This window comes from Myotis lucifugus, unplaced genomic scaffold, assembly GCF_000147115.1.
Source record: "Myotis lucifugus unplaced genomic scaffold, Myoluc2.0 scaffold_5, whole genome shotgun sequence".
NCBI classification, from domain to species: domain Eukaryota; kingdom Metazoa; phylum Chordata; class Mammalia; order Chiroptera; family Vespertilionidae; genus Myotis; species Myotis lucifugus.
In genome coordinates this window covers 1,153,419-1,176,335 of record NW_005871053.1, presented here as the reverse complement: position 1 = coordinate 1,176,335, position 22,917 = coordinate 1,153,419, and the positions used below count along the sequence as shown (strand labels likewise).

Here is a 22,917-nt window from a genome sequence, read left to right as displayed (position 1 = left end):
TGAAGTTGACGAAGCCCCGCAGGTCCCCGGCCCGGGTCCAACGGTAATAGGTGCCGCGGCAGGAATCGGAGGAGAAGGCCAGCAGCAAGGCCTGGGCGCCGGGCGGTCAGCGTGGACCGATTCCCCCCGCCCCGCGGAGCCCCGCCCCGAGGAGCCCCCGCCCCATCCCACAGAACCCGGTCCCCGAGGAGCCCCGCACAGCCTCCCTGACCTCCCCCCACCCCTCGCTCACGTTGCTGATGACCGCCAGGTGCGTGATGCCAGCCAGGATGGGGAACCAGATGCCCACATCCTGCGCGCGCTCGGCCACTGGGCGCCGGCGCTCGCACACGAACTTGCGCGCGTCCAGGCGGATCTCCACCCAGTTGTTGAGCAGCGCGAAGAGCGGCGCCAGCGGACAGGCAGCCACGAAGATGGTGACGAAGCCGAACTGCAGCACTGTGGGCGCAGGTGTCACCTCAGGCTGTCCCCGCCCGCCAGCTTCTGCTCTGATTCATTTCCTAGGCGTAGCCCCAGGGCCCCTACTCCCACGATGCCTCCCTGACTGCCCCTAACTGCTCCACAGAGCTGCACGAGGGGCATGGGCCTCCCTGGGCTCCCTGAGGTCTGGGATTCTCTCTCCTCCCCTGTGGGCTTCTGGCAGGAAAGGGAGTAGATTTTAGGCCGGCCTTCTCCATTTACCCCTCTCGGAGCAGCTGGCTCCTCTGTAAAATACTAAGAAGAGCCTTGGTCCCATCGCCTGCTGTCCAGTGGCGTAGGGCCACACAAGGTCAACCCCACTCACACATTATCATGAAAATGCACGTGGCCAAAACCTGTTTGGCTCAGTGGATAGAGCGTCGGCCTGCGGACTGAAAGGTCCCAGGTTCGATTCCGGTCAAGGGCATGTACCTGGGTTGCGGGCACATCCCCAGTGGGAGATGTGCAGGAGGCAGCTGATCGATGTTTCTCTCTCATCGATGTTTCTAACTCTCTATCTCTCTCCCTTCCTCTCTGTAAAAAATCAATAAAATATATTAAAAAAAAAAAAAAAAGAAAATGCACGTGAACTGTTTGCTCCCTCTTGTCCAGGGACCGATGCAACTACTATCGCCCCTTTTGCTGTGGCTGCCAGGGAGCTCAGTGATTGTTTGACTCAGATGCAACACTTTCCATTGAAGTGTGCCATGATCTCAGAGTAAGACCTTGGGCTGCTGGGACAAACATCCTGTCCCCCAAAAGAGCACCATCCCGTGCAGGAAATGAGTACAGGCACCGGCCACCACCTGTAGAGGGCACAGTTGAGGGTCTGGCAAAGAGTGTGGGCATCAAGAAATTTTCTGGAATCAACTCCCATATGGGACTCCAGTGGTCAGGGGACCTGAGGCCGGTCGCCTCCTAGGTGCAGGCTTACTCTCAGGGGCAGTTGTCCCCACCCCTAGTGCCTGGTCTCCTGAGCACCCGGCTTCCTTCCTAGCTCCTACAGGAGGCTCTAGCAGATGCCTACTGGGGTGGGGGACTAAGGCCACTCCAGGAGAGCTCCATCAACTGCCCCCAGTCCTCTTCACAACCTCTGTGCCCAGGGCGCTGTCCCTTCCCATCTCCAGCCTGCCTTTCCCGGGCACTCCCCACTGCGATCCCAGGTCCTTTCGGGATCCTTTGTAGGTTGGCTCCACTAGGGACCCTCTGTCCCCACCCACATCATGTTTCAAGGGAGACAGAGGAATGTTGAGGCTGGAGGCCCCCAGGGGCACCTACCCATTTCGAGGTACTCATCAAATAGGCCCTCACAGGGCAGGAGCTCATAGTCTGCCTCCCAGGGCGTCTGGCTGGCAGCAGCTGAAGCCCCCACCTTCCTCTTCTTGGAGCGAAGCCGGAACTTCTGCCACCAGCCCGTGAGCTTCCTGGAGGTGGAAACACCCAGGAAAATAGCTTTTGCTCCTCCAGCTGGTTGTTCTACAGTTTGAAGGCAGCAGGGAGAGGGTCTGGACCCTGGGACCCGCACAGCAGGCTGGCCAGGCCTTGTAGAACCCTCAAGCGCATCTGCCTCCTTCTGGGGGTAGCCCCTCCCCCAGCTCTCCTGCAGTGCCCCATTGTTCGTGAAAGCTTTGGGGGGATGGGTTTCTCCTGGGACATGCAAAGAGGTGCCAAGAGGTATGTCCAGGTGGAAGTGAGCAGATGAGGACATCGCTGTGTCAGTGGGAGCATGTGTGCTTGTTACTTTGTCATATGTAGGGGAATAAGTGTATGTCGCGTTGTCAGCACGCATCCAGCCCCTCCAGGCACCAACTACACCCCAAACTCATGATCTCCTGGAATTCAGCTGCACAGCACTGACTGCACCCAAAGAGAGGCATGGGCTGGCTAAGGTCCCACAGCTACAGTTCAAGGTGCGCAGGGGAGTCCATGCTGTCTGTGGGAGATCAGGTGTGCGGGAGAGATGGCAAGATGTCCAGGTTGGGCCCAGCCTTGGGCATTCATTGCAAGGGCTCTTGCCTGGGAGGGGGTCCAGTTGCTTGGATGGGAAGCACAGTGGTGCCAGTGGGGGTGGCATTGGGGAGAAAGGACCCCAGTGGCAGGGAACCTGAGGCTGGGGGCCTCGCCTGGACCCCCCCTCTGGTGCTGCCTTGGCTGGGGGTGCTGCAGAGTGTCCTGGCCACAGGGGCTACAGAAAGGATGGGCCTCCTCCCTCAACGAAGCTGGCCAGGACAAAAGAACGCAATATGCTGACACGGCAACCACAGGTTGCAGGTGTCACAGAGCCCATGGGGCAGATGGCAGGGCAGACCCTCCCCTCCCCTGCAGGTGAGACAGCCAGGTCCAGGAGGGGCCCACCTGGCTTCCCTCCACCTCTTTTCCAGGTTGGGACTGGGCTGGGGCTACTGCCCTAGACACTCCCAGTCCCAGGGTCCCTGGATGCTGCCCAGGGCAAGTGGGGGACTCACGGGACGAGAATCTCCTGCACATTATTGATGATTTGCTTGCCCACCATGATGACCAGGAGCTCCTGAGCCAGCTCGATGAGACAGCCTCCTGCCGCACACTGCACAGCCAAGCTCCAGGTTAGTGCAGGGGAGGGGGTCTCCTCCCCACCCAACCTCCTCTAACCCTGAAAGGTGGCCCTTGCCATGTCCCTCTCCCCTTCAGATATGCCATGGATTGCACAGACCCACCCCCCAGACCTCACCGAAGTCCCCCCACCCCCCCCAGACCTCACCGAAGCCCCCCCACTGTCTCCCCAAGGTCCACCTGGTGGACGGTGCGTGGGAATGACCAGGGCCACTGCTGCAGGGCACCCAGGTTTTCTTTGGAGACCCACATGGCATGAGGCTGATGCTGGCCCCGTGGCTCCAGGGAGGACCCACTATTAGCCTCAGCAATTCCAGCCAGTGAGAGGTGCACGGGGGCGTTAGGGGGGGCTCCTGAGACAGCATACCTTGCACAGGGGTCGCAAGCAAGAGGGCGTCGGCCTGTGCTGTTGGGATGTTGGCCTCCCAGGGGTTGGGAGAACCTGACCGAGCACAAGGCCAGTGCTGGGGAAGTCGGGCAGCCTTGTTCAGACGCCTGCACCCAGCCCCACCTGAGCCCACAGGGCCTGACCGGTTTCATTATCGGAACCGACGGGAAGGAACTCTGTTTTCGTTAAGCCAGTGTGCGTTGGGAACTTTTCCCACTGGTGACCAAAAGCCCCCTGAGTTGGGGTCCCAGCTGCCCAGTCCCTGAAAAGCCCCTCCCCGCTCATGTGAAGCTAGACTGTTCCTCGGGGTTGGCCGCTTTGCAGGCAGTGGGGTTGGGTCACAGACCAGACCCATGGGAAGGAGGGAGCCTTTCCGGCCAGACAGGAGAGGGTCTTCCAGGTGAGGCACTCGGCGGAGCAGTTGGAGCCCCGCCGCCCTGGCCCAGAGACCACCTGTGCACTGTTCCAGCTCCACCCAGGCTGTGCCCTCAGCCAGTGAGGAGCCAGATGCCTGGGGATCTCAAGGGGCTTTCGTCAGTGTCTATGAGGGTGGGCAGGGCAAGCCCAGGTGCCCACAGTGGGCTCCGAACCCTGGGAGAGTCACCAGCCTCTATGTTCCCAGCGGAGCTCTGGGCAGTGGAAGCGTCACCCTTTCCCCACGCTGACCTGATTCACAAGTCAGGTCAGCGTGGGGAAAGGGTGACACATGAGGACACGATTGTGTTGTGTGGGTGCTGTTCCAGGTGGGGGTCTGAGAATGCTATGAAGAGCCTGCTGTGGGGGTCCTGGGGCAGTTGCGATTGTGAGGGGGGAGGGCAGAAAGAATCCCTGCAAATTAACATTCTGATGGAGGTTAGGGGGCAGGACCTGTGGGTGTCAGTCCCTACACACTTACCTCCTCGTTGCGAACCCCAAACAAGGTGTGGTAGCTGCCTGGGTACCCCACAAACCTAGAGGAAATGGAGGTCCTGAGGCCGCAAGTAAGGAGGTGCCATCAGCTGCCCCTCCCTCTCCCCTGAGGCTGCAAGTGAGGAGGTGCATCAGCTGCCCCTCCCTCTCCCCCCACTATCTCCCTTGCTGCATTTGCTCTGAGGCCTGAGCCAGGACAGCTGCTGTCCCACCAGGCCTCCTGGACTGTCATCCCCACCCTCCTGAGCCTCTGGGGCCACATGGGTTGGGGCAGCGCAGGAGCAGGGCTCAGGGTGAGGTGCGGCCAGGGGAAGCCGTGCTGACCTGCCCTTGAAGAAGCCGATGTAGATGGGCGAGGAATAGAAGTTGACGAACTGGAAGATGAACACCTTGAGGGTGAAGGCGTCCTCAAACCTGGTCTGCGTCCGGTGCATTTCTGGGCAGAGAGGCTCGCTCAGTCCCCCACAGCCCAGCCCTGTAACCACCTCACCCGTCCAGGGAGTGAGGAAAGCCGTGTTGCCCAGATATTGGACAGAAACTCGTTCAGGAAGGGGGCAGAGGGCAGCTTTCCTCAAGTTCTAATTTCAAAATCATCTAAAAACGTTATGTTGGTGCAGGAAGAGCTGGCAGGTGATAAGCCACAGCAATGCTGAGGGTGAAATGGCAGGGCACAGAGAGTAGCCAGAGGCCGAGCGGAGTGACATTCTGAGGCTGGGGTGACCGTTCCTGGAAAGCCGGTGCTGAGACAGAGGTCGGGGCATAAAAGGTGAATTGGAGGGGACGCCCGAGGCCGGAAACGGGATGCACATGGCCCTGCTGTTGCAGGAACACGGTGGGGGCTCCCTGGGACACCTGCCCACCCGAAGGCTCCCCCCAGGTGGACACTGAGCTCTCTGTCCCACTCCTAGACCAGGGCTGCTAATAGACAATGTGTGGAATGAATGAACTGGTTCATTGGCTTTTGCCTTTAGGAAATGGGAGAGTAGAGAAAGTGGGGAGAGAGGCAGGCAGTGGGGGCGGGCAGAGGAGGAGAAGGAAGGAGTTCACTCTGCAGCCACCTCTAGTTCTCTCTCAGACACTGAGAAAGCAGGGGCACACAGGGGGGCCTGGGCTGGGCAGACCATCCCAGGGGAGCTCAGCTTCGAACAGCCCTCTACACGGGGTAGGGGTAGGGTAAGGGCACCCCAGCAGCAGGGCAAGGCCTGGGTGCCCCAGAGGACCCTCCTGTCTCCACCCGCAGGTACTGCTCACAGTTGGGGGCGGGTCTCACATCCCATCTGTGCCTCATTCAGACTGGAGGACCCTGTGATCTGCAAGGAAGTGTGTTCTGCCTCGGGCAGCAGGGCTGGGATGGTCCTGAGTCACTCAGCCTTGGCCACTCACCCCATCTTGTCAGGATGTGGGCCAGGGCCACGTAGATCTTGGAGAGAACAAGGATGAAGACCAGGTTCACCACGGAGCCTGTGAGGCTGGCAATGCGAGAAGCCTGGTGACAGGTGGTGGGTCAGAGCTGGTGCTGGGGGTGGTCCCGAGCCATCCCCCCCCCCCCCAGCAGGAGCAGGCAGTGGAGGCTCACCCAGGCTGCCAGGAGGGTGTTGTTAGACCTGGACACCAGGATGGCCATGATGGCGCGGTACAGGATGATGGACACGAGGCACATGACCACCACTGCCACCTATGGGTGACCAAGTGCATGAGCCCCCACGCCTAGGCCTGGGACTCCAGCACCCTCAGGCCACAGCCCCCACTTATAGGCCTGGCTGTGCTCCGTGCTTCTTCCAGTGGGTTGTTGGAGGGACAGGGAGGCAGGATGGGGAGCTGGGGAGGGAGAGGGCTGGGAGGCCATTTAGAATTACAGGTGGGCGATATCCGGGTGTCAAGGGAGCCACTGTGCGTTGTTCTTGGTCCCAAGTGCTGAGAATCAACCATCCAGCCCCCCACCCTGCTCTCCCACCGGCCAAAACTTGGGAATTCCTGCCATCTTGGAAGGGGAGGGGAAGGGAGGGTCATGCTAGGGAGCCCCTTTGGCTGGAGGAACCCCCTGCCGGGATCCCCCCCATGCTTGAAGATGCCCCAAGCCCACATCCGTGGGGAAACATTCTGGGAGTCCCTGCCCACACACATTCACGTCTTATAACCCAGACCCCCTGCCCTGGCCCTGAGCTTGGCCCCTTCTCTGGAGCCCAGGCACACGAAGGCCTTTCTGCGGCAGCAAGTGTCTCCCGGGTCCCAGGAGTAGGGGGGACAACAGCTGCCCCCAGCAGCTCAGGAGGAAGGGGCGTGAAGGGAGGGAGGATGGCAGGACCCTCACCATCATCAGCACCAGCACGGAGCCGGCCAGCACGCGGCGCATACGGCTCCTCTTGGGGAAGTAGGGCTCCTCCTCGCCGGTGATGGGGTTCAGGGCTGTCGTGGGGGCCGAGGCAGCAAACTGAGGCCGCGGCCTCTCCTGGAAGGAAGCCAATGCTTAGTGGCGGCCTCGTGGGCAGTGGCCACGGTCTGGGGACCGACCCACCTCGATGTCCTCGTAGTCGAAGCAGCCCCAGCGGTAGGCCAGCGTGGCGCTCTTGCGTTTCCAGTACTCCAGGAGCAGCACTGCCCACAGGGCCATGAACACGCTGAAGAAGACGGTGCCGCCGTGGTCGAAGAGCCGGCCGGCCTGCGGGCGGGGCGCATGGTTCACACTCGCTTCGACTGCTGGCCCCTCTGTGCCTCAGTTTCTCCCTTGAGCAACGCATCGTATTGTGCAAGCAGGCGACTTGTTCCCCGGCATGGGGCAGCAGATAGTGGGATGTTGCCCCAGGACGGCCACACCCGAGTCTCCCCCATAACGACTTAGGTGATGTAGGTGAGATTCTGGACTTTTTGAGCTGTTGATATTTGGGAGATTTTTGGACTTGAGTTTAGAACTTGGGGATGTTGGGTTGGAGTGACTGTATTTTGCACGAACCTGACGTTTTGGGGGCCAGAGGGTGGACTGTAGTGGACTGGATTGTGGCCCCCACCTGGAAGGTAAGCTTATTTGGAACAAGGGCCTTTGTGTGTGTAATTAAGGTGGGGTCTCTACATGAAAGTACCCCGGTTTAGGGGCAAATCCTTGTGACAGAAGAGAAGGGGGATAGGCACAGGTGCCCAGAGGGAAAGGCCACGTGAACACAGAGGCAGAAATTGGGGTGGTGCAGCCACCAGAAGTAAGAGCAAGGCAGGGAACAGGCCAGGGGAAGCCAGCCTTGTTAACACCCAGAGTTTGGACTTCTGGCCTCTGAGCTGCGGGAAAGTAATTCCTGTTGTTTCAAGAACAGGAATGTGTTAGAGCAGCCCTGGGAAACGGTACAGACGGTGCCAGGAGTGTGTCAAAGGTGTGTCTGGTCTGGGCCCCAACAATGCACCAAGAGCTCCAAGCCCGGTGTGTGGGGGCTGCAGGTGAGGCCACAAAGAAAAGCTAATACCCCACAGTGTGCTGGGCGGCTGTGGGGGCCCACCGGGCCCAAGGCCTCCGAGGAGCTAGCTGCCCCCACCTCTTAAGCTGGGGGCTCAGCTGTGCCTGCCTTTGGGGGTCCTCTGGTTCCTCTTGGTCAGTTACAGACAATAACAGCAACAAGAGTAAGGGCCCACCTCTGGGCACCAACTGGTGCAGGCACTCCGCCAAGGGGCGCACCAGTCCCAACCCCACGCCAGGTGCAGACATCACCACAGAGCTGGGGTCACAGGGGGGGCAGGACCAGGACCCAGGGGGCTGCCTTCCTCCCTTCGCCCACCCTTCCTCGTACCTGGACCAGGGCGCAGGCGCTGGAGAGCAGCCAGAAGGGGCAGTTGAGGCAGAGTGGGCACATCTGGAAGCTATCGGCGCTGCTGCACAGCTCCTGCCTGCAGAGTGGAGGGGGGTGCTGGAGCACGGGGACCCCTTCCTACCTGGTCTGCCCCTTGTCCTCTCCCTCCCGCCACTCCCTTGCCAGGCCCAGCATTTCTTTAAAATATATGCAATGATAATTTTTGAGATAACTTTTTGAAATTTCAGCTCCATAATAAAGTAAAATTCAAGCCCTGTCTTTTGTTTATTAAAAGAAAAGCTTACACTATTCCAAGAAACAAGGGTACCAATACAATTAGTCTGGAAGCACACCTGTCTACCTGTGTCATCCTAGAAGCACACCTGTCTACCTGTGTCATTCTAGGGGCACACCTGTCTACCTGTGTCATCCTGGAAACACACCTGTCTACCTGTGTCATCCTGGAAACACACCTGTCCACCTGTGTCATTCTGGAAACACACCTGTCTACCTGTGTCATCCTGGAAACACACCTGTCTACCTGTGTCATCCTGGAAACATACCTGTCTACCTATGTCATTCTGGAAACATACCTGTCTACCTGTGTCATTCTGGAAACACACCTGTCTACCTGTGTCATCCTGGAAACACACCTGTCTACCTGTGTCATCCTGGAAACACACCTGTCTACCTGTGTCATCCTGGAAACACACCTGTCTACCTGTGTAATCCTGGAAGCATACCTGTCTACCTGTGTCAGTCTGGAAACACACCTGTCTACCTGTGTCATCCTGGAAGCATACCTGTCTACCTGTGTCAGTCTGGAAACACACCTGTCTACCTGTGTCATCCTGGAAACACACCTGTCTACCTGTGTCATCCTGGAAACACACCTGTCTACCTGTGTCATCCTGGAAGCATACCTGTCTACCTGTGTCAGTCTGGAAACACACCTGTCTACCTGTGTCATCCTGGAAACACACCTGTCTACCTGTGTCATCCTGGAAACACACCTGTCTACCTGTGTCAGTCTGGAGCACACGTATCAGTGTGGGAACACACCTGTTCACCTGTGTCAGCCTGAGGTCACACCTGTCCGATGGTCAGTCTCTGGAGCACCCCTATCTACCTGTCACCCTTCCAGCCAGATCCAGGAAGGCGGGAGGTGCTCATGTTCACCTCCACCCCCAGCTCTGCACAGGGTCTGGCAGGTGGGGGTCCCCCTTCCACCCTCCCCGGAGACACAGGGTGAGGCCTGGGAGCTGAGGGGAGAGGGCACTTACGTGGGTGTGTCTGAGAACACCATGAAACAGCCCACCAGGAATACCAGCGTGCCCACCACGGCCGCTGGCAGGAGCCAGCCTGTGTAGAACCCTGCAGAGGGGAGCCAGGTAGGGGTGCCAGGAGCCAGCTGTCAGCAACCATGATGGGTCTGTGCACCCAGCGCTGGGCTGAGTGCCGGGTGGGGGTCTGCACAGACACAGTTGTCCCCCAGAGACCCACCTCCAACCAGCAGGGTTTGGGGCCATCTGGGAGGCAGTCGTGAGGGGGACAGTCCTCAGAGGTCCCCCTGGCAGCCCCTTTGTCCTAGCCTCTGTCCTGGGCTCTGCAGCCCCCACCACATGACCAAGGCCTCATGGGCCGGGTCTGGTGGCTGGAGTGGGGAGGCCCACCTGCAGAAGGGGGTTCCCAGGCCCTCACTGGGGTGTGAAGACGCCCTGGGCCAGTGGCTGTGTTGGCCTAGGAGGGATCAGCACGCTGGCAGCCCAGCCCCAGTGCTTGCTCCCCTCTTGGAGACTATTACCCTGAAGACTAAAGTCGGGGGCCCAGGAGGCCCCAAGGGGCAGTGGGTGGGACTTACCCAGCCAGGCGAAGTAGAGGGCCACCTTCTCCCCGAAGTACCTGCGCACGTGGTCCAGAGGCTGGTACCTGTGCCACTTGCGCCAGCGGGCCCAGTACTGGAACAGGACCTGCCGCTGGTTGAGGCCAGGGGCCCACGGGCCCTCAGGGGGTGTTGTGAAGGGGCCCTGGGGACGAGAAGCCAGTGGGCGGGACTCAGGCTGGTCTGGGCATCCTACCGGGCCCTATTCTAAGTGTAGGCCTTCAGCGCTGGGCAAGGCCACGTGCCTGGTGTCCTGGACGCAGGGTTGCTGCTCGAGGATGACAGTTATGTTTGGGTCCCGGGGGCATCTAGGAAGGCCTCTCTGGGAGAGGCATCTGAGCTGGGCACCTCGGCCTCCCGGGGGTCCCGGGGTCTGCGTCCAGGAGGAGCTGCGGCTGTGGTCCAGGATGGATTGGCATCTCTGGGTGGGTGGGCTTTTGCAGCCTGGGGCTGTGCTACCCGCCGAGCACCAGGCAAGTGAGGCCGGCTGTGCCAGGCGCTGTGCGTCCTGTGCTCTGGCCAGAGGCGGGAAGAGGGATGCCCCACAGCCAAAGTGGAGCTGGCCATTCCGCTCCATGTCCTCAGGTGGCCCCTCGGTACCTCACACAGCAGCTGCAGGCCTGACCCTGCCCTCCACCCTGCTGCCCCTTCCTGCAGCTCTGAATTCGGTGGGCAGCTGCGGGTGTGAGGGGCATAAACAGCCTCCAGACCTCGGTGGACATTTTGTCAGGACGAAGGTGAGCGCCCCTTCACTGTTCAGTTTACCCAGATTTGGGGAGCATAGGGGACCTCACTGTCTCCCCCATGAAGATGCAGCTGTTGGGCCTCTCGTGTGCTGAGAGGGCAGTGCCTGGCTGCCCAGGACCTTGAACAGCAGCATGGCCTGGTCACATTACAGGCTTCCTGTCTGGCTACAGCTGACCCGACAGGTGACAGCAAGACCCCTCATCTAGGAACTCAGCCCATGCCTGGGTCCGAGACCCCCATCACAGCCTCTCCAGCCCCCAGGTCTCACCTCGTGCAGGGGGAAGGCTGCCTTGAAGACGCCCTGGGACAGCAGCTGGTCGATCCCAAACAGACCTTTCTTCTCATGGCCGTACAGGGTCTTGGCCAGGATCTCAAACAGCTGGGGGGGTGGGGGGGGCACTGGTCACCTGTCATGTGATGGCAGGGTAGGGACATCCTGGCCCTCCCATCTTGGGGCTGAGCCCACGGACAGCCTCCCACAGCCTCTGGTGACAAATGAAGAGAACACTTTGTGCGCCCAGATCTCCCTCCTGTCCCCGGCTCATACACCCCACACCCCTGAGGTGGGACGGTCACTCTCCACTGTACAATCACAACCCTGGGCCAGATTGGGGGCGCACAGGAGTCGGGCTTGGATTTGACCCCAGCTCCTGGCTCTGGGCAGGGCCAGCCTCCAGTTGGACGGCTGTGTCAGGCGTGGGCTCTGTCCCTTTGGTGGCCAGCAGGGGGTGGCCTAGGCAGGCCTGTCCAAAGCCTCTTCCTGTCACAGACCCTGGAGTGGCTGGCTCAGCCCACCCTTCTCAGGCACGATACTCTGACCCTCGGCTCTCTTCCTCACTGACCAGCAGGACCCACATCCACCTGGGTCAGTAGCCGTGGCTGCCTGTCCCACAAGTTCATAACCAGATATCCATCCTGAGCCCTGGGGGCTCCCGCGGGGGCACTGAGTTCAATGAGGGGGCACCCCTAAGTCTCCAGCCCCCAGCCCTGGCCTCAGTGCTCCAATCACAGGAGAGCTTTCCTGTGTCCCGACCTCAGGCTCCTTTGAGCCGGGTCAGGGTGTGGGGACTGCAGTGGGGACCCCCACTCACGATCTGGTGCCTGTTGGTGCAGGTGAAGAAGGTGTCCTGGTCGTCACTCCTGAGGAACCTGTGGGCATGTGAAAAGTGCAGAAGAGTCCACAAAGGCAGGGACACACACACACACACACATTGACCACACTCATGATTTCTCCTCGCACACTGGGGAACAGCCACCATCCCCTTTCCACCCCCACCCCACCCTCCACCCCCCACGCAGAATCAAGTCCCATTTTTGTCTTTTCCTTCCTGGAGGCAGGAGGTCACAGAACATTGTCCAGAAGTCATAGACATCCTCCATCCGGGACAGAGGCTGGCAGAGGGCAGGACAGTGGGAAAGCCCCAGGGTCACCAAGGAGCCCGTGGCTTCCATGTGCATTGGAGCACCAAACATAGGTGTGCCATGTGACACACACACACAGGAGAGGTGCCACCAGCAGCCAGTGAGGACTGACCACGACCATCTTCTGCCTCGTTTGTGAGAGGAGGGCCTCCAGCCACCTGGGCCTGGGAGACCCTGCCACCCACCACGGACATGTCATTGAGTAGGACATGGGCCGTGTGGCCAGCAACTGAGGCTTGGGGAACGTTTGTCCGCAGCACAAGCTGCCTGTCCTGACTGAAGTGGACGTGCACAGAAACTTGCCCACCTGCCACTCACGCTCCCTGGTTAACAAGCCCCAGAAAGGAGAAGGTTCTGGAGGTTAAGATCTGTCACCCGTTGACCTCTCATGCACGCATCCCTGGCTGTGTCCCCCAGCCCTGGGCACCGTGTGAAGCTGTCCCGCGGGCACAGCAGGGCCACTGTCTCTCACCTCGACAGCTTGCTCACTTTGAACTGGCAGGAGTAACACTCGGGGGGCACATCGGGCACGTCCTCCAGCAGGACATTGGGGATGCCCAGCCACTGCAGCAGGCTGGCCGACCAGTTGCAGGCCTGGTTGGGCAGCTCCTGGAAAGGATCATCACTTGTTCCTCCCACCCCTGAGCACGATGCCATGCGGTGGGGTGAGGTGTGTAGATTTGCAAACTGAGCAACAGCAAAAGGGCTCAGCCAGGGAACGGGCAAGCCCCTTCCTGTCTCGGTCCTGGGTGCTAGGGGGCTCAGCTGGTCCAGCCGAGGCCCAGATTTCACGGTAGGGAGGTTCAGACGGTCACGTGTCCCTTTGTCCACCAAATGCCATGATGGTCAAAGGGATCCAGAGTAGGTGGCAGAGCAGCCCCCAGGCACATCATCCGGAGGTCACCCGCTGCCCCGTCACACTGTGTCCCCAGGCTGCCCCTCCCCGTCCTGCAGTGGTTCTCAATGGGCAGCCTGGTGGGGGTCGGAGCTGGAGGGCCCAGGTGGTTAGACTAAGCCATGGTTGCTGCACACACTGCCCATGCCTCCCTACCTCCCCAGAGCAGCCATGGTTGTGGGGTATGACCGCCCCACCTGTCTGCCTAATAAGGCTTCCTGGAGAACAGTGATGGCCGCTAGGAGGGACCTTTGAGGACAAAATGGGGAGCCTCAGGTTGTCAGCAATGGACACTGCACCCAGCACATGGGGTGCAGTCATGAGTAACCCTGGCTTGGGGGGACCTCCAGGCCTTCTCTGCATGTCATGCACTCCCGGGTACCTGCAGGGGCAGCTTCAGGCGCAGGTCTTCCGCGTAGTAGCAGAGCACGGCCCAGGGGGCGCTGAGGAGGATGTAGTGCACAGCGCTGTCCTCATCCTGTACATGATGCTGTGGGGACCAGGGCTCTGTCAGAGCCTGAGGGTGCCCTGTGTACATGTGTGCCCATGTTTGCAGTGTGCATATATGTACATGTGTACACACATGGGTGCATGTTTGTATGGGTGCATATGTGGGTGAATATTTGTACACAGTGTGTGCGCGCACGTGCATGTGTGCATAGGTGTGTGTGTATGGGTGTGTGTGCACACAAGGGTGTGTGCCCTTGTGTGTGTGTGTCCATTCACACTTTTAGGAAAAGGCAGATGTTTCTGTAGCCATGTTAACAACCAACCAGCCATGGTTTTAAACCTATTTGATAAGTGACAGCGCCTCTGAAAGCCAAGCACAGGGTGCCTGCCCCTGTCTGGCAATCAGGCAATCAGCGACAGACAGAGGACACCAAGCTGCTAGGGCCGATGCCAGCCATACCCCCTGTGATGAGCAAACCCTCCTCAAGGCCTGAGCTCAGAGTACTGCCCAAGCAGCCCTGCTCCCCTGGCTCAAGTAGGCAGTCACTTTAACACAGCAGAGTCACCAGCAGGCGCTGCACCAGTGATGCAGGCGGCTTTTCTGGTGAATCCGAAGGGCTCTGGCTTCTGTGAGCGAGCTGGTGTGCGACGACGGGTTGATATTTGACCTGAGGGGAGGGCCATCCAGTACAACTCTGGGCTTGACTTGTTGTCATGCCCCCAAGCCTAGTGGATGCAGAGCCTAGGGCCCTGCCCGCAACCAGCCCCTGTACCTGGTCCACATGCAGGCCAGCCACACGAAGGTTATCCAGGAACGTCTCCCGCCAGGCCCTGTGTGTGTCTCTCTTGTCCTGGGTGGCACTGTCCTGCTGCTGACCCAGCCTCAGGTCTTCCTCCCAAACAAGGACAAAGTCTGCTGGGAACCAACAGGGACAGAAGCAGGGAGGACAGGCTCAGGGGTGCCAGTCTCCCAGCTGGGACACCCAGGTACTGGGTGGGAAGCAGGAGTCAAGCACTGGGACACTGGCCTACCCCTCTAGACAAGAGCATGTGGTCATGGTCACAGGGCCCAACACATATGATCTGAGAATCAGAGAGAGAGAGAGTAGGAAGAAGCACTTTTTAAAGAAAAATGGTCAAGAATTTTTAAATCTGATGGGGAAAAAAATTGTGGCGAGCGGCTCCCAGGTGGTTAAGTGATATAGGATGCAGAAGTGCAGCGAGTAAACAAAGCTTGATCAGGTGCATGTAATTGAGTAGATTCCAAACCCAGGAGAACGTTGTAAACATCTTGACCACGCCCTTACTTTGCCTCGTGGAATCTGGCTATAAAATAAAGACTCGGTTTGCAGGCCGTGACTCTGTCTCTCCATCAGAGAGGGCAGCATCCCACCCAGCCCCAGCTTTCTTCTCTTGTCTGTCTTTTCTAATCCTTCACCGCCCCCTCTCAGGTTCACCCATGGCCATGCTGGCGCGGCACAAAAATCAATACAAAGGATAAAACATCTCAGTGATCCCCAAGCAGGATAAAGAAACTCCAGCTAGAAAAACCATAGACAACGTGTCTTTGCTGTGCACTACAGAGAAAGAGGGGGAAAAAACACCATTATGTTTCAGGGAACAATAAGAGTATGGACACCCGATTTCTCAACAGAAACCATGGAAGCCAAAGGACAGTAGAATAGCATGTTTAAAGTGCTGGGGAAAATACGGAACACTGGAATTCTTATTCTGTAGAAATGTTCTTCAGAGATGAGGCTAAATGAAAACATCCTCAAACAATCAAAATCTGGGAAATGAAGTCCAGCACATCTGCTCTACAGGAGACACGGGAGGAAGTCCTTGAGGCCAAAGGTGATACTCTCAGATGGAAATGCAGATGAGCAAGAAGAATGAGTACACTGCAAAGGGTAAACAGTTAAATGTGAAAGTAAAATGACCTATTTACAGAGGACATGATCTTGTATATAGATATTCCAAAGGAATTCACTACAAAAACTATTAGAACTAATAACAGGTTTGAGAAGGTTGTTAGATACAAAATCAACATATAAATTTCAACTGTAGCCCTGGCCAGTGTGGCTCAGTTGTTTGGAGTGTTGTCCGTGCACTGAAGCATCATGGTTCGATTCTTGGTCAGCACACATACCCAGGTTGTGGGTTCACTCCCCAGTCGGGGTGCATATGGGAGGCAACTGATCAATGTTTCTCTCTCACATCTATGATTTTTTCTCTCTCTTTCTCCCTCTCCCTTCATCTCTAAAATAAATTTTTAAAAAATCAATTATATTTCCATATATTAGTAATAAACAAGCCAAAAATGAAATGAAGAAAAACAATTCCATTTACAACAACAATTCCATATACAACAGCACCAAAAAAGGAACAAATTAAAAAAATGTGCAAGAATTATACATTGAAGCCAGAACCGGTTTGGCTCAGTGGATAGAGCGTGGGCCTGCGGACTCAAGGGTCCCGGGTTCGATTCCGGTCAAGGGCATGTACCTTAGTTGCGGGCACATCCCCAGTGGGGGGCGTGCAGGAGGCAGCTGATCAATGTTTCTCTCTCATCGATGTTTCTGGCTCTCTATCTCTCTCCCTTCCTCTCTGTAAAAAAAAAAATCAATAAAATATGTTTAAAAAAAAAAAGAATTATACATTGAAAACTACCTAATGTTGAAATACATTGAAGACAAGTTAAATAAATGTGAAGCATCCCTTGTGCATGAGTTGCATGTGAAGAAGACAACCTGGCCAGGATAGCAAACTGATTTACAGGCTTAATTCCTATCAAACCCACAACTGGCTCCCCCCGCCCCCAGAAATTGACAAGTTTGAACTTCCTGTGGAAACACATGAGATCCAGAATATTGAAAAAGAACAGAGTTGGCCTCACCGGTATTGCTCAGTGGTTGAGCATTGACCCATGAACCAAGTGGTCACAGTTTGACTCCCAGTCAGACAGAGCACATGCCTGGGTTGTGGGCTCCATCCCCAGTGTAGGGCATGCAGGAGGCAGCCAATCAATGATTCTCTCTCATCATTGATGTTTCTATCTCTTCCTCTCCTTTCTTCTCTGAAATCAATAAAAATATATTTAAAAAAGAATGAAATGATAATAAGACTCAGGAGAAAATATAGAAATAAATCCTCATGACCTGGATTCTTAGATACAACACCAAAAGCACAGCAATAAAAGAGAATATTAATAAGATGGACTTTGTCAAAATGAACAACCTATATGCTTCAAAGGACAGTGGCAGGAAAGTAAAAAGGCAACCCACAGAATGGGAGAAAAACATACTTGTAAATAGTGTTCTGATAAGGGTCTTGTATCCAGAATACATAAAGAACTTTTACAACTTTATAAGAAGACAAGGAACCCAATTTTAAAATGGGCAAAGATTTTGCATAGACATTTCTCTAAAGAAGACGTACAAATGGCCAATAAGCCTATGAAGAGACGCTCACTATCATGAGTCATTAGGAAATTACAAACATGAGCCACATAGAGATGCCACTTCACACCCACTGGGATGACTGTCATCAAGACAGACAGTAAGTGCTGGACAGGACGTGGAGAAACTGGAAGCCTTGCACATTGCTGATGGTTTGTAAAATGGGCTGTCACTTTGTAAAACAGTTTGGCAGCTCTTCAAAATGTTAAACATTGAGTCACCATGTGACCTGGCAATTCCACTCAAAGATGAACACTTATGACTACGCAAAATCGTGTTTGGGAATGCCCACCAAGACGTTATCACAACAGCCCCCACTCCCCTCAAATGGAGACAACCTAAATGTTCATCATCAATTCTTTTGGGTCTCTCCAGAAGTGGGGTTGCTGGGCCACATGGTAACTCTGTGTTTAAATTTTTTAAAATATATTTTATCGATTTTTTACTGAGAGGAAGGGAGAGGGATAGGGAGTCAGAAACATCGATGACAGAGGAACATTGATCAGCTGCCTCCTGCATATCCCCCACTGGGGATGTGCCCGCAACCAAGGTACATGCCCTTGACCAGAATCGAACCTGGGACCCCTCAGTCCACAGGCCGATGCTCCATCCACTGAGCCAAACCGGTTAGGGCATAATTTTTTGAGGAACCTCCATACTGTTCCCCACAGGGGCTGCACCATTTCACATTCCCACTAGCAGTGCACAGGGTTCTAATTTATCTGCATCCTTACCAACACTTGGTATTTCCTGTTTTTGTTGTTGTTGTAAGTGGGTGGGGGGTGAGGGCACATTAACAAGGATCTTTGCTGCATGGAGGGCAGGGTCAGGTGGGTGAGCCCAGTGGGGTGCAGTCCTCTCAGAGATGATGGTGGCTTGGGGCAGACAGGAGCAGTGGGGGTGGGGTGAGGAGAAGGTGGAAAAGCTATGGGGTACAACAGATAAGAATCTGAGGTGAGCCCTGGCTGGTGTTTTTTGGGCATTGTCCTGTGCACCAAAAGGTTGCTGGTTCGATTCCTGTTCAGGCACATGCCCCGGTTGTGGGCTTGATCCCCATTGGGGATGTGCAGGAGGCAGCTGATCGATATTCCGCTCACATCGATGTTTCTCTATCTCTCTCTCTCCCTCTCCTTTACCCTCTCTCTAAAAATAAATTAAAAAATAAAAAGAATCTGAGGTGACTCCAAGCTGTCCTGAGTCCAGAGCAGGAGGGAGATGGGCCTCCACTCTGCCCTCCAGAGCTCTCTCAGCTCCAGCCCCTCAGTAGGAACCCCCTTTCCTGCTGTGCCCCCAGACTGTGTTCTGCTCACCATGGGGCCCACACCCCATTTCCCAGCACAGCAATTGGCACCAGAGCTGGCTCAGGAGATAGTGCTGGGGTGGGGAGGGGCAGCCTGGTCACAGAGGATGGTGACCCAGACCTGCTGTCCTTCTCCTACCACCTGGGGGTGCCCCATCTGTGTTCCCACCCCCAGGACCAACACAGGAACAGCTGGCAGATACTGGGAAGGGCTCACCGATCTGGGGCTTGGCAGGGTTCCCCACCCTGCAAGTGGCCGCCTGGTGTCCATCGGGCTGGAAGGAAAGCACCTCACCGTGAGAACGCACCCCCACCCTGCCCTAGACCACCCAGGAACACGGAAGGCCGAATGGAGGGAGACACCATTGGGTGTGGGCAGGGGGCCCATAGGCACATCCAGGATGAGGCAGCCCACGCCCTTCCTGCCTGCCCTGGCTTCTGTGCAGTGGGCAAGGGTCAGGTTTGCAGGCAGCATGGCCAGTACCCAGGGTGTCCACCCTGCTGGCTCCAGGGACTAGAGGGGAGTTGGGCTGCCCTGTAAGTGGCCTGTGGATGGCCAGAGGTGGTCATGCACCCAGAGGGCGGAATCCTGTTCTGCTGAATGAGGCCTTGTGTCCCCCATCTCCAGACACTGTGTTGTGGGGCAGCAGGAAGGGCCCCTGTGTCTGCTCTCAGCTGTGGGGGTGGGATGGGCAGCACCTAGAGGCAGACACGAAGCTCAGGAGGACCAGGAATCCTCCTAACAGCCTCACTCAGGGTGTCTGTGACCCTCCCGGTCCCCAGGGCCAGGAATGGGAGCCCAATGTCCCCCCCTCTCTCCTCCATGCTGATGGGATCTGACCCTGTCCCCTCCTTCACCTGAGTGGCCTCATCTAGCCATCCCAGGGGTCAGCGAGGCAGGCAGCGACCTAACTGTGACACCTCCCTCTTCCCAGGCAGCTTGGGGACACTGGAGGTCCATGCAACAGGTGAGGGTTTGGCATCTCCAGGAAGCATCCACCCCAGGGGCTCGGGGCCAGTGCAAGCCATTGTCCCCAGAGTCCCTGTGTCCATTCTGGGCATGGGGGCCCAGAGACCCTCCAGTATCCACCTTAGACCATGGCCTGAAGCCCAGGGCGGGGAGCCAAAGGGCTGTGCTGGGCCTCCTGTACCCAAGGTCCCTGGTGATGGAGAGTTACCTGTGAGGTGTTGGCTGTGCTTCCGTAAGAGTCCCCCTTCTCCATCCCCGGGGCCATGTCGATCAGGACAGCACTGTCCTCCTCTGGGGCCCGCCTCCGCAGCATCCCGCTCCTGCACCCGCCAGGACCAGGGTGGGTGCCAGAGTAAAGAGGGGCACGTGAGACGTGGCTGCACCACCGCACAGCCCTCAGACCCCTGACAGGTGAGAACAGGGCCCAGGGGCTGCAGGCAGGGCCAGGCCAGGCTGGGCCGTCTGACTTGGGACCACGTGAAGACCCCAGAACTGGGCGAGGGAGCTGCCTACTTGTCTGTCTGTCTGTCTGATGAGTACCCACCTCCCCCTCAGCCCTGCATGTGGGCTTGGAGCACGGGTACCCCTCTTCCTTCTGTCGCCTGTGGGGGACAGACGATACCCTTTAACAGAGACAGGACCCTGGCTCCTCCTCGGGGTCCTGGGCCTGGTCGTGCTGAGTCTGCATTCCCCCCCCCCCTCTGGGTCCCTTTGTGGGGAGGACAGTCACCACGGTTCCAGTTGACGGGTTGGCAAAGTGGGGCAAAGAGTGAGAGCAGCCCTGTGGCCTGGAAGGGGATTGGAGTTGAGCTGGGGCTGGTGGTTCACACCAGCAGAACTGGTGTGGCCCTGAGTGGCATCACCAGGGTCACTGAGCTGGGAGGCTATGTGGGTGGTGGAGACACGGGAGGCCAGAGGGGACAGGGAGCCGTTCATCTAGTCCAGATAGACTGAGGCTGGAGGGGCAGACGTGGTGCCCACACCTCCTGACCCTGCCAGGTTCCAGATGCCCCAGAGCCAGTGTGGGTGTGGGGCGTTCCTACTGCTGTGAGCAGGCGGGGAGGGGGCCTCCTCGGTGCTCTGTTCAGAAGAGACAGAACAGAGGATGCCCCAAGCAAAAGGCCAGGAGTAACCTGTTCTGTGGTGGGTTCATTGGACAGGTGGGAAAACTGGGCTCCCTAGGGTTGGGGTGCCCTGCACAAAGCCACTCTGAGCACCTGGTCCTTCTCATGACCCCCAGCCCTGTGCCAGGTCTTGGGGTGCCAGCCTCCCTGGAGAATCCACCCCTTGGAGCCCTGGTGGGTGGGGGTGCTCACCAGCCTCCCTAGAGTCCATCTGCCTACCTTCCTCCCTGTGCCCATGCGATGTAGAACAGTCCCCACCTGGCACAGTGGCTTCTTCCAGAAGAGGCCTCGGAGGTCATGGACCACTTCCAGCAAGAGCCGGGTCCGGGCAGCGAGTCTGGGCTGGTCCCTGGGGAGGACTAGGTGGGACCCTGTCCTGGTAGGCCTGCGCAGGCGGTGACGGCCACTCTGGTGTCCTCACTGAACTCAGCAAACGGGCAGGCAGGAGAGGTGCCTGGCACGGGGCTGGGCAAGGTCTCCCAGCTCCCGGACCCAGGACCTGCCTCTGTTTGCAAAGGGGGTGTGCCCTCAGATCTGCAAACAGGCAATGCATTTTCCTAGAGCCTGCACACCCGCATGCAAATGCTGCCGTCTGCTTTCTGCCCTATTTGCTTAGGGAGCTCAGTGCCCACCAGCTGCTGGCCTGGAGGGCAAAGGAGGGGTGGAATTCAGCTGGATGGCCACAGGTGGGCTCGTGTCATCCTCACCTGGTGCTGTGCCCATAGGGACATCAGGGGACCCAGGTTGCAGAACCAGCTCTGCTACTTCCTGGGTATCAGGGCCCACCTGTAAGAGGGGATCCCAGCCCTCCTTCCCGTGGCCCTGCGCCTGTCTCCTGGGAGCCCATTCCCTCGTCCTCACAGCCTTCCCCGCCAGATCACTGAGCTGGAGGCTGTGTGGGTGGAGGAGAACGGGAGGCCAAAGGGCTGTTGTGCTGTGTGCGCTCCTCTGCCTGTTGAAACCCCTGAATCAGACCCTCGCCTAGGCTGGAGTCCTGCCGGATTCCTGCACCCCTTCCAGAGAGCCCTTGAGGGGAGAGTCAGATCCGTGTGGCCGGGCTCTGTCCCTTGTGCCCAGCAGAGCCTGGATGGCAGCTGGGATGCCCTGGGCCTGAGAGCAGTGGCACAGAGGTGTCTGTCAAGGGTCAAGCTTTCCACACAGACCCTGAGGTGGAATCCTGTGCAAGGGTTGGATTGAGGAGGGACTCAGGGCCCAAGGGTGGGAGGCAGGCTGTGAGGAAGGAGGTGGCCTCAGGCTGACCCCACCGAGCTTCTGCAGGGGAGGCGTGGGCCACCCCATGAAGAGGACAGCTCTAGGGGGCTCTCTGCTCTTGGTGGTAAAATGGCTCTGGTGACCGCATGGCTGTTGGTCCAACAAGAGCAGCAGGGAGCAGGAAGTGGAGCCTGGAGGGACATATGCATAGGGGACACCTAGATGAGGACTCATCTGGGTATAGTTTTCAATTTTTACTCTCTACAGTATTTTATGGCTTGAAACTTTTTTCAAGTTGTGTTACTTTTGCAGTTGTGTGTGAGAGAGAGAGAGAGAGCTACAACCAGCAGAGGTGTCTCCTTGGGTCCCAAGCTCTAGGAAGAGCCCTGCCCAGGACTTGCTACATCAGCTTTATTTGACTATAACTTTTTATATCCATTTATGTAACATTTAGAAATACATTTAATGGAAGTTAAAATGAAAAGCTTCCAATTACTGCAGCTTAAGAAAAAAGACCTTCCCTTTGGTGTGAAGGCCTCCTTTGCCCTCTGCCCGGCCTTTTCTGGGCTGCTCTGTCAGTGTCTCTTCACCCTCTTCCTTCCCTCCTCCCAGCGCCCCGTCAGCCTCCTCCAGGGCTGTTCTGATCAGTTTGGCCCTTCTTCAGGGTCATCCCGCTCCAGCTAGATTCAGTGACTCCTCAGTGAGCACGCCCAACATGCTCTTGCCTTCTTCCCTCGCACACATCACCTTGTACCTACATGATTAATTATGGTTGCCTGATCTGCTCCCCTCCCCTGGACCTGACAGTGGGAGTGGCACAGAGTGGGTGGGCTTTCCCTCTTTGTACCATCAATAGTGCCACCCACTGGCGTCGCTTTTCAACCCCACGCCCTCTCTAAAACTAGCCTCCTACACTTTGTCTTTGGTTGTTTCAAAACTCAGAGAGGGTCGGTCCCTGCTGCCCAGTGCTCATGAGCACTCTCAGCCTGGATCCCCTGCCCACCCCATCCCGTCTATAAGCGTCCCTTCTGGAGCTGTCCTGTACCTCTCTAATGGAGATGCACTTCACGTGGCTGTGGCCTTGTCGGTCCCAGCATGGGCACCAAGGGTATTTCCAGTTGAGCTCAGGCGACCCAGGTGCATGCAGGGTCCTCTGGTCTAGTTAGCACTTCTTTTGCTCATGGCCCTCTGGCTTCTCTTGCCCTTGCCTATTTCTATACAGATTCCTATCTCTTCTCTGATTTGGGGAAACTTCTTTACATGTAATATTAGGCTCTTGCCAGATTTAAACGCTGCAATACCTCAATACCTATCTGCTATCTGTGGCCCATTCAAGGTGCTC

General features: G+C 57.2%; 1 protein-coding gene across 1 annotated transcript in view; it reads right to left on the bottom strand.

Moving 5' to 3' along the window:
• The window catches only part of ANO7 (anoctamin 7), a 26,761-nt gene extending 5,675 nt beyond the window's left edge, over positions 1-21,086 (bottom strand). The window contains exons 1-22 of the mRNA XM_014446304.2: positions 21,071-21,086; positions 20,622-20,712; positions 19,448-19,559; positions 18,487-18,544; positions 14,285-14,427; positions 13,444-13,551; positions 12,639-12,775; positions 11,836-11,893; positions 11,013-11,123; positions 9,977-10,142; positions 9,399-9,489; positions 8,116-8,212; positions 6,861-7,004; positions 6,657-6,794; positions 5,922-6,020; positions 5,729-5,831; positions 4,670-4,781; positions 4,332-4,386; positions 2,925-3,022; positions 1,738-1,883; positions 233-438; positions 2-91 (exon numbers count right to left, since the gene is read on the bottom strand). Of these exons, the coding sequence (XP_014301790.1) occupies positions 2-91; positions 233-438; positions 1,738-1,883; positions 2,925-3,022; positions 4,332-4,386; positions 4,670-4,781; positions 5,729-5,831; positions 5,922-6,020; positions 6,657-6,794; positions 6,861-7,004; positions 8,116-8,212; positions 9,399-9,489; positions 9,977-10,142; positions 11,013-11,123; positions 11,836-11,893; positions 12,639-12,775; positions 13,444-13,551; positions 14,285-14,427; positions 18,487-18,544; positions 19,448-19,559; positions 20,622-20,712; positions 21,071-21,086 (2,379 nt within the window). The remainder of the gene's footprint in view (position 1; positions 92-232; positions 439-1,737; positions 1,884-2,924; positions 3,023-4,331; positions 4,387-4,669; positions 4,782-5,728; positions 5,832-5,921; positions 6,021-6,656; positions 6,795-6,860; positions 7,005-8,115; positions 8,213-9,398; positions 9,490-9,976; positions 10,143-11,012; positions 11,124-11,835; positions 11,894-12,638; positions 12,776-13,443; positions 13,552-14,284; positions 14,428-18,486; positions 18,545-19,447; positions 19,560-20,621; positions 20,713-21,070) is intronic.
• Positions 21,087-22,917: the final 1,831 nt, after the last annotated feature.